This window comes from Brassica rapa, chromosome A05 (assembly GCF_000309985.2).
Source record: "Brassica rapa cultivar Chiifu-401-42 chromosome A05, CAAS_Brap_v3.01, whole genome shotgun sequence".
Taxonomy (NCBI): domain Eukaryota; kingdom Viridiplantae; phylum Streptophyta; class Magnoliopsida; order Brassicales; family Brassicaceae; genus Brassica; species Brassica rapa.
In genome coordinates, this window is record NC_024799.2 from 3,598,419 (window position 1) to 3,608,062 (window position 9,644).

General features: G+C 35.2%; 2 protein-coding genes across 3 annotated transcripts; both read right to left on the reverse strand.

Annotated features, from left to right (window-relative positions):
• Window positions 1-104: 104 nt before the first annotated feature.
• LOC103867093 (protein FATTY ACID EXPORT 3, chloroplastic) lies at window positions 105-2,421 on the reverse strand. 2 transcript variants are annotated; one of them, XM_009145127.2, is made up of 6 exons: window positions 2,050-2,421; window positions 1,309-1,705; window positions 1,072-1,239; window positions 767-816; window positions 631-668; window positions 105-404 (listed from the first exon to the last, which is right to left on the reverse strand). In XM_009145127.2, the coding sequence occupies exons 1-6, from the start codon at window positions 2,284-2,286 to the stop codon at window positions 284-286; spliced, it is 1,011 nt and encodes a 336-aa protein (XP_009143375.1). In that variant the 5' UTR covers window positions 2,287-2,421; the 3' UTR covers window positions 105-283. The 2 variants fall into 2 exon arrangements, with proteins under 2 accessions (XP_009143375.1, XP_033146790.1); XM_033290899.1 differs by having other exon boundaries at window positions 109-404; window positions 2,014-2,350.
• A 1,686-nt stretch (window positions 2,422-4,107) lies between these two features.
• Window positions 4,108-4,904, reverse strand: LOC103867096 (non-specific lipid-transfer protein A). The gene is made up of 2 exons (XM_033290900.1): window positions 4,479-4,904; window positions 4,108-4,314 (listed from the first exon to the last, which is right to left on the reverse strand). Exons 1-2 carry the CDS (start codon window positions 4,823-4,825, stop codon window positions 4,305-4,307), a joined length of 357 nt encoding a protein of 118 aa, XP_033146791.1. The 5' UTR covers window positions 4,826-4,904; the 3' UTR covers window positions 4,108-4,304.
• Between the last annotated feature and the right edge of the window lie 4,740 nt (window positions 4,905-9,644).

Below are 9,644 nucleotides of genomic sequence, written 5' to 3' on the forward strand. Positions count from 1 at the left end.
TACTAGTAGAGTGACCATTAGTCACTTTACATGGAGCTGTAACATTTTGTAAGTCATAAGAATCTCAGTTCAATTCTTATGCTTTCTTTTGTTGATGGCATCTCTAGATGAGCCTAACCGTATTATTGTTTGTTGATATGTGGCAAAAGGACACCACCAAATCCAAATACAGTACACAAGTTTAGAAGATGATTGATCACAAAAGTTGTACACAACTTAAAGAGACAGAAGAGAATTCTAAGATTTCATGTAACAGAGTATGATAGCTCATGTTACCATTTCTCTATCCTTCTCTTCTTACAAAGCCTTCGCTTGCTTCATCTTCTTCTCCACCTTGTTCTTTGTTTAGGCCCTTTTCTTTGTTGCTCATCAACTTGTAACCGTAAAACGCCAACACACCACCACTGCAACAACAATAATCCAACAAATTTAAATGTAAATCATAATAAACTTGTATATGCAAGCAAAATGTGTTTTCTTTTTCCTATGGAACATGAATCTAAGAACTTTGGTGGATGGAAAAATTTAAAGATATCTCTTTGGGGTTTAGTTTAGGCTCTTCTTGCAATCATCTCTGGTGTTGCTTTACTGAAATTGCAATGTAAAAGAATAACCATTTTGAGTGTGTACCTTGTAAGGGTGGTCAAAAAGCCCATGAAAGTAGATCTCTGTAGAAAGAAAGAAAAAACAGGAGAGTGTATTATGTTTCATTCAAATCAACTGTTCAAACAAATAAACTGAATCATCTGAAATGTAATCACGTTACCTGAAACAGCACCAACTTCAACTCTCTCAAAAATATGATTGCCACTATCGCTGTTCAACACAAGAACATGTAAACAAACGAGTGTCAACAAGTTTGCTTTACATCAAAAAATGTCGGAGAAATCACATTGGTGAAATGATAATCTGTTGACTTATATATCAATATATATAACTGAATAAGTCCCAGTATCTCTTGGAATAAGCCTTTATGGTTAGCTACTTGGCATGTCAGAGTGGTTATCAAAGCTTTTACGCAATCAAAAGCAAATATTTAAAAAAGTCTACAAAGATGAAAACTATACTAACCCATCTGTCCTTTTAAGAACTTAGCAGATGACTCTCCAATCCTCTGAGCCTTTAGACTAGCCATGCTCAGCGCAAAAAGAGCTCCACCAAGAATGACACCAAACCTGATAGCAGGAATGCTTCCAGATATCATAAAGGAAAGAAACCCACCCACAAACAAAAGCAAACCTGTACAGAAAGACATTCTTTTAGTCACACCATAAACGTTTAACACCAAGATATTTATAACATCTTTACCATAAGGTATCCCAACATGAAAATCTTGAGTTCTCGACACATCCCTCAGATCCTCACTGGAAGAGAAAGCTTCAACGATCTCCTTCACATCAGAAGGAGACTCCTCCGCTGCTTTCAAAATATACTCCCTACCTTCCTCCCCAACCTCTTTAGCCTTCGTCCCCAACTCCTCTTTAGCCTTCTCCGCTTGAATCCTAAGCTGCTCAGAGGTATCTTTCAAGATAGTCATCGCCTTTTGGGAGTTCACATTGTACGCCTCGGAGGACACGCTCTGAATCTTCGAAACCTGCTCTTTGACAGACGCAAGGGTTTGCTTCCACGCTTCCTGAGATGTACTATCATTGTCATCACCGTCTACTACACTCTTCTCCTTCTCCACCTCAACACCTGATGGTTCCTGTTCATAAAAAAAAAGACAATACTGTCACTTGATAGCCAATTAGAGTCGAGCATAGGAGGATATTACATAAAGTCTTGGTTTTTGAAGAAAAGGGCAAAACTTTCAGAAACTCATAAGTAAACAAAAACAGAGCAATTACACAAGTATTTGAGCAGACCCAGTACTCATAAAAGGCAATATCTAAAACCCCCAAAGTGCACCTCACTTGAATGTACATAAAGTATTGATTTTTGAGGAAAAGGACAAAACTTTCATAGATTTTGACAAACTCAGACAAAACCCTAATTCAGAAACAGAGCAATTACAAGTTTTTGAGCAGAGTCAGGACTACTAGTACTCACAGATTCCTCGTGGGAAGCGGCGGAAGTGACGAAGGAGCGGTTAAGCTTGGTATCTGAGGTAAACCGGAGACGTAGACCGGTACAGGAAACGAGAGATGGAGCGGTGAGATGGTGGCGTGGGGTGGGAAGGTGTTGGAAACGGGGAGAGCGAAGCGTGGAGGGGGGACGAGAGTGAGGTCTGTGGAGGAAGGTTGAGTTAGGGCTTCTGATGGACATCAGCTCCATTGGGATACTCATCTCTTGATGGAAATGAATACTCTCTCAGAGGAGAGAAGAGAACAGAGAGAGAGAGAGGTTTTGGTTTAGGGATTTTCAGGCTTGTCTTCAACTATGAAGCAAAGTATTTTCGCTAAGGACTAAACGCAAAGAAAAGGATGTTTTGGAACGACGTCGGATCATGTGGTAATATAAACGTGAGTGGGCTTTTACAGAGAAAATATCTCGGATGGGTTTTTGTCGTCGTTTTGATAAATCTAAGCAACAGAAGGTAGACCCTCTAAGTCATCTAGAGTCTTCCTCGCTTTTAACAAAACAGTAGTAGACCCTCTTATTCATTTAGAGACAATACTGAACATATATTTTTCCAAGGTTTGTGACTTATGTATCAACATATTATGTTAGTTACCAACTGTAATGCAAGTTAATAAATCTTTCAATTCTGATGAAACTAAACTAAGCGCACAAAGTATATAATAGAAGGTTAACAAAAAAAATAAGAATATCATTTTATGAATAACGTAAACATATATCAATTCTGAAATTGATATAACGTTGTATGCAAACATATAGTAATACGCCTTACCAAGCCTTTTGTTTAGTTCGATATAGTCCTTTTATCTCTTGGAGTTGCTTCTTCTTATTTTTCTGGTATTGTATTAGGTTTTATTTTCAGTACTCCGCTACTTGTTTATTTTATAATTTCTGTCAAAAAGAAATTGATATAAAATTTAACATTTACATCCAAAAAAAATACGTCATACCAATTAATAGGATTGCCATAATATAAGAAGAAAAAAGACAAGAAATTAAAATGCTCTTGAAGAAACAGCAATTAGACACATCTTATGTAAAACTATTAAGTGTTGGACAAAAAAAAATGTAAAACTATTAAGTCTCACCCAGAAACTTGAGAATTTATGTAACGTGAGTTTCTCCCTTAATTCAACAAATAATATTTGGAGATTCTCGTGTTGTTTGAACGGGATCTCTTTTGTAAGCATAATAATAAATATTTGTATTTTGATCTGTACGTGTAGACACGAGAAGATGTCGGTTTGTCTGTCCTACCCTCCCACAAAATTGAATGGCACGACACATTGGTAGGATGGAGTCACTGTCCGTTTCCTAAACTTCGTCTCCCATGCTACGTACTATTTTATAGTCTTACTTTTATAAACCTGTGCATTTTACTTGTACGGTTCACTAAATCTTATTGCTGTAAATTTTAAGTTATTACAGTGTGTCACAGAAACGATAATTAAACGTACAACATCATATTTTTCGGAAAAAAAAAGAATTAAATTGAATGTTGTAGAGCGCCTCTGATCCTTATGTTAAACAAGCAGTTTTAGCTTAGCTAGAGAGTTACTTATTCAACTTTGTTTTCACGTTGTTCTGCTTCTGACTTGATCAGTCGATCAAACACCAGATTGATACTTTTACGCTTCTCGGTCAGTTGGGCCGATCAAATCTGCCTTATTTACCATTGCTTCGTACGTTGCTTCCTCCTTGGTGCAGTTGTGCTCCTAATTAGTGTTCCACATGCAAATTAACCAAAATAATCTAAGACTGAGAAAGCAATCCATCATTTTCTCATTATAAACCTCATAAACTTAAAGAATGTCCCATGTCCCATTGTTTTAGTTTATGTTATATTAAGGCTTCCAATGGAGGTAGTATGAGACGAGCAGAATGAATTTGGATACTTAATGGTAAAGTATCTCACCCCGCACCAATGCACCATCCGTTACTTCTTCACAACCTTAAAGCAAACTAATGAATTAATATATTTTTTCCATATCGATGTAACCAAACTTAGTACGTAAGAATATAATAAAAGAACGTAAATTAAAAATCTTGAAATTCATATTACGTTTGTTTGAGAACACAATACAAACGACCAGTTAATAGGGTCGGCATAATAAAAAGAAAAGACAGGAAAATAGAAAACATCCATTCGAACATCTTATTAAATATATATTCTCATCCATTTCATAGCATGGGAATTATCCACTCAAGCTTCATCCGAACGCTGCTTATTTCACGCTGCAACCACATCCAATCAAACATAACACCGTTAATATGATTATATGACAACCTCAAACATGGTTAGACCGAGTAGCTTTGAATCCTAATTTTTGTATCCATATAAAATTATTAACATATATATGAAACCGAGCGAGTGTGAGAGATTCATCATTCATACGTACCCGTTGCAGTTGATGCTAGTGCTAATGGGGAAAGGAACATTGACTCCACATGCCTTAGGAAGTCCAGCTGCCCGGCCAGCGTTGAGACCAGAGCCTAAGGCGCTCGCAGCAGTTTTAAGGCAACGACAAGCTTGCTGACGGTCGGGAGTTGTACGGGCAATACTGTTAAGCTTACTAACACCGGTGCAGCACGCTCTGGGAAGGGGTCCACCTTGGGTCAAGTAGCCAATGCATGCCGCCACGTTGGTGTTAACGGTGCCACAGCTCAAAGCCGCCTTTGATGTGATGGGACCTGCCACAATCATGCAGGCCAAGACCAAGCATGCCAATTTCACTAGACCGGCCATTTGTTTTTTCTCTTAGCGTTTTTGCGGATTTGCAAAAGTAGATGTGTGTAATTGTGATACTGAGTGAGGAAACGAGCCGAGGGAGTGACTGTTTATATAGAGAATGAAGTATATGTTATGAATGTGGATGTGATTACAAGAAAGGACTACTTAGTTGGCTGTTGGTTACAATTAATGTAGAGTACCTAATTATGTTGGGTACCTCTCATATATATGTATATTTTCTGATATAATTATCTCATCTGTTTTTTTGTTTGACATTTTATTTCAGTTTTATTTCTGAAAACCAAAATACATTTTATTAACGTACGTACGCCGTTCTTTCACTTCCACTGTAAGACTTTTGTAACTATCCATCTGGAAAAAAATACTAGTATTTTTATGTAGAAAAATATTTGAATAGAAGATTTATATATTACAACATCTGTTCAAGAATGATTGATTACTTTAGACCGGAGTTTTTTTATAACCGATCCCAAAAGCTTTATAGGTCCGAGAACTAATCACTACGAGACCCATAAAAATTTGGAGTTTTTTGCTATCAAAAATGTTCATGGTGGCCAAAGGTGTCTACTCTAGATTGGAGTTAGTATCTGCTTATAAAAAATGATGTAGCAGATCCAACAAAATACGCACCAAAAACATATTAATAAAATGAGATAAACCACGAAAAATTGCCCAAAAATTAAACTAAATATATAGTTATCTCCTTTTCCAACGTATGTGTGTTGGACGTAGCCATAAAAGTTACTTACAAAGATCATGGATTCATGTACATACTTTCATATAAAAAGTTTGAATCAATTTATCATGTAATATTATTTGATGGATTGCACTTGAAATATATTTTGGTGGGGGCAACTTCAAGTAGTATTATAAATCAACAGACTCCACGACCCAGTGCCGTCCTAATTTTAAAAAAACCACAAGCTAACTGAGAAAAAAAAACTAAAATTGGCATAATTAGAGAATAAAACTTCGGCTACTGAATTTAATGATAAACTAGATTTTGACTTGTGGATCCTTACGGGTTTTTACTTTATATTTTATATAAATAAATATATATATATATATATATATCTTTGTTGTAAGTAGACAATGTTAACATTATTATTTTGTATTAAATGTTATTTTGTTTTTCTTATAAGTATAACATATTGAAAAATATGTTGTAAAAAAATATATAATATAATATTCCATATATTACTTTTTCAAAAATATGTTGCTATTTTTATTTCAATATTATATTCATAAATGTGTCATCATATTATTAATCATATTTTATACGTACTATCATATAAATAATTATATAATTAATAATATTTTATATGTACCAACATATAACTAATTATATATATTATATTTTTAAAACTTAATGTGAAATATAAAAACCATAATTTAAGTTGGTGTTTGAAATTGAGTTTTATGTTGTGTTTTTCTTATATATATAAAACATTTTTCTAATAATGGTTACTGAAAAATATTTTAGTAAAAATCAAATTTTGAATATATGTATATTTTTAATCAATTTTTGATATAAATCAATTTTAAATTAATATTTTCATTTGAAATATGTATATGAAGGGTAAATTTGTTTTATGATTATTTTAGACAGAAGCTTTTTTTTGCTAATTAGATTGAGTAATTTTCGTATATTTTAAAGTTGACTGAGATATATAATTTCTCAAATATAATGAATTTCCAATTTTTCTTAATAGCATAAGCCATTCTTATTTTTTTCTTTAATAAGATAGATATCTATGTTTCTAAATAATATTATATTTTTTTTATTACTATTCATGTTTCAAATATTTCCTAAACGTACTTTTACTTTAAATAAGATTGATGATTTACACTACTAGACTAAAAAAACTTTTGAAGAAAAGCTGGCTGGACTGACTGGTTCAAACGCAGCGGTTGCGGTTGCGGCTGCGGGCGTTTGCGGATGCGGGTGGTTGCGGTTTCTAGCGGTTTTAAGAGATTTGTACGACTGGTTCTGCGGTTAGAAATTGGTGCGTTTGCGGGATACTTATGACTGGTTAACTACCAAATACAGCAGCGGTTAAATAATAAATTAACAATATTTACATTTTATATAATTATAAAAATATCAAAAATCATAATATTATAATAAATATGTAAATTATATTTTCAAAGTTATAGTTTAAATTTTTTAAATTATAGAAAATATTTTTATTTTAAAATTTATAATATTAATTAAAATATAATAGATATATTTTAGTATTTTTATAATTCCATTTTAAAATTTTATTTTTATTTTATATTTTGTATTTATATGGTTTTTTTAAAAAAAAGAAAAAAAAATTATCCTCCCGCAACCGCCCGCAACCGCAAACGCTAGCTGGAACCAGCTTTTGATTTTAAGAGGTTTGGAGCGGTTTGAAGCGATTTGTAGCGGTTTGTATGATTGTTTCGAAACGCTGTCAACCGCTACCAATCGCAAAAGCTGCGTTTGCGGGTGATAGCGGGAAAACCAATCAAGCTCTTAGGCCATCAGCATTGCAAGATACATGCTTGCATATCTTAGGATATATTTAATAATATAATTAGATTAAGAAGTTTTGGCAAGATACATGCTTAAAAGTAGGGATTATTGGTAGAAGTTTGTAGAGGTTCTTAGCCCAAATTTTTTTTTTTTAATGAGAATGGAATTAATAGGATTTTATACTAAAACTTAATCATTAAACATAAGAACATTACAAAGAAAAAATAAATTACAAAAGTTCAAAAAAAAATTACAAAAACAATTTAAATAAAAGCAAATTTTTATTTAATAGATAGAAACTTAAAAATGAGATTTTACCCAAACTTATCCCATATATGTTCGATCAAATCATGTTTCAATTGTTGATGGACTGGTCTACCCCGAACTCTTGCTCGACGATCAAGTGAACTGAAAAGCTCAGTAGGTTCATGTTTCTGCTCTCATAACATTAGATATCATGATTTTTTCCATATTCTTGCTGGATTTTTAATAACGGCGAATCTAGCTTGGCGAGGACTCCAAAGGCACGCTCAACGTCTTTTCGGACAGCTTCTTGGGTTTCAGCAAATAGTGAATGCTTTGGACCTGTGTAGTCGGATAGATTTTATAAAAGTCGCCCATTCCGGATAAATACCATCAGTGAGATAGTAGGCCAAATCGTACTCCCTTCCGTTCACATGGAAGTTGACTTCCGGAGCAACTCCGACTCCGTTAATAATGTCATCAAAAACAGGTGATCGATCTAGAATATTAAGATCGTTCATCGTACCTCTGGAGCTCCGAAAAATGCATGCCATATCCAGAGGTCATAAGAAGCTACAGCCTCGAGGACAATCGTTGGTTTATCGGTTCCTCGTGAGTACATACCTTGCCAAGCGGTAGGGCAATTCTTCCACTCCCAGTGCATACAGTCGATGCTTCCAATCATCCCGGGAAATCCACGTTCTTCTCCCTTATGTAGTAGTCTTTCAAGATCCTCCGATGTTGGACGTCTTAGATATTCATGGCCAAACAAGTTGATAATTGCGGCGGAAAATCGATGCAAGCAATTCCGAGCTGTTGTTTCACCAAGTCGGACATATTCGTCGACTGTATCGGCCCCACCACCATAACCAATAGACGAATTGCAGCCGTGCATTTTTTGGAGTGGTGATAACTTTGCCTTCCGACTGCAAAATCTCGTTGGAGAAAATACTCAACTTCCGGAAGAGACGGTCGACAATACGCAAGAATAAGGGTTTACTCATTCGAAGAAGCGCCGTCGAATAATTTGGGAGGGTAGTAGGAGTTTCCGAGAATATCATTCCATAGCTTCCCGGTCGCCTTCTTCCCGGTTTCTCTCGATAAATATACGTTTTTTTCGCACTACAAGAAAACACAAGTTTTACGAGGGCAGTTTTCCTCGTTACTTCGTCGTAAAAGCAGTGTTACGACGAATTAGCGAGGAAACGCGTTTCGTCGTTATACGTTTGTCGTAACGCATATATCCTCGCTAATTCGTCGTAAGTTAGCGAGGAAATAATTTCGTCGTAAAAGCGAAGGAGGATATTTCGTCGTAAAGACCACGTAAAGATTCCACGTAAGGACGTCGCTAAGTTTCCTCGTAAATACCACGAAAAGCTTTCCTCGTAAAACCCACGTAAATAAATACTCGTAAATTAACGTAAATACCTTGAGAGCTTTCCACGTAAAGAAAACGTAAAAACCTTGATAGATTTCCACGTTATTTCCATGTAAATGTTTCCTCGTAAAACCACGTTAAGCTTCCACGTAAAGAAGCCGCAAAATTAGCTACGAATTTACTTCGTTTCATTATTTTATAGAAATATAAAAAATTATAATTATAAATATAATTATAAATATAATTTAAATTATTAATAAAATTAAAATTCTAAAAAAATCAAAACCAAAATATTTTATATAGAAATAAGTTTTGAATTCATAATACAATAACCGAAATTAAAAGAACTAAGGGTGGTCGTTAATTAATCGCCTCGTAGAATTCATCACTCCTCGCCTGAACATCCGCCTCGGCATGTGAGTCGTCGGTCGGTGACTGGCCTGGGATAGGATTTTGTTGTCGCATGGTCCTCAACAAAGTCGCCCATTCCGGATTTGTGGCCGCTACAACGTCCAAGAAGCCCTCGAGTCCACCCATACGAGATCGGAGCTGAGTAGACTCTATACGCAGCTGAGTAGACTCTCTACGCAGCTCTTCGGACTCCCTACGCAGCTGAGAGACTTCCTCATCCCGTCGCTGAACATAAGACGATGTCGCTCTCGGAACATCGTTGACGGAACCAATCCCCAACG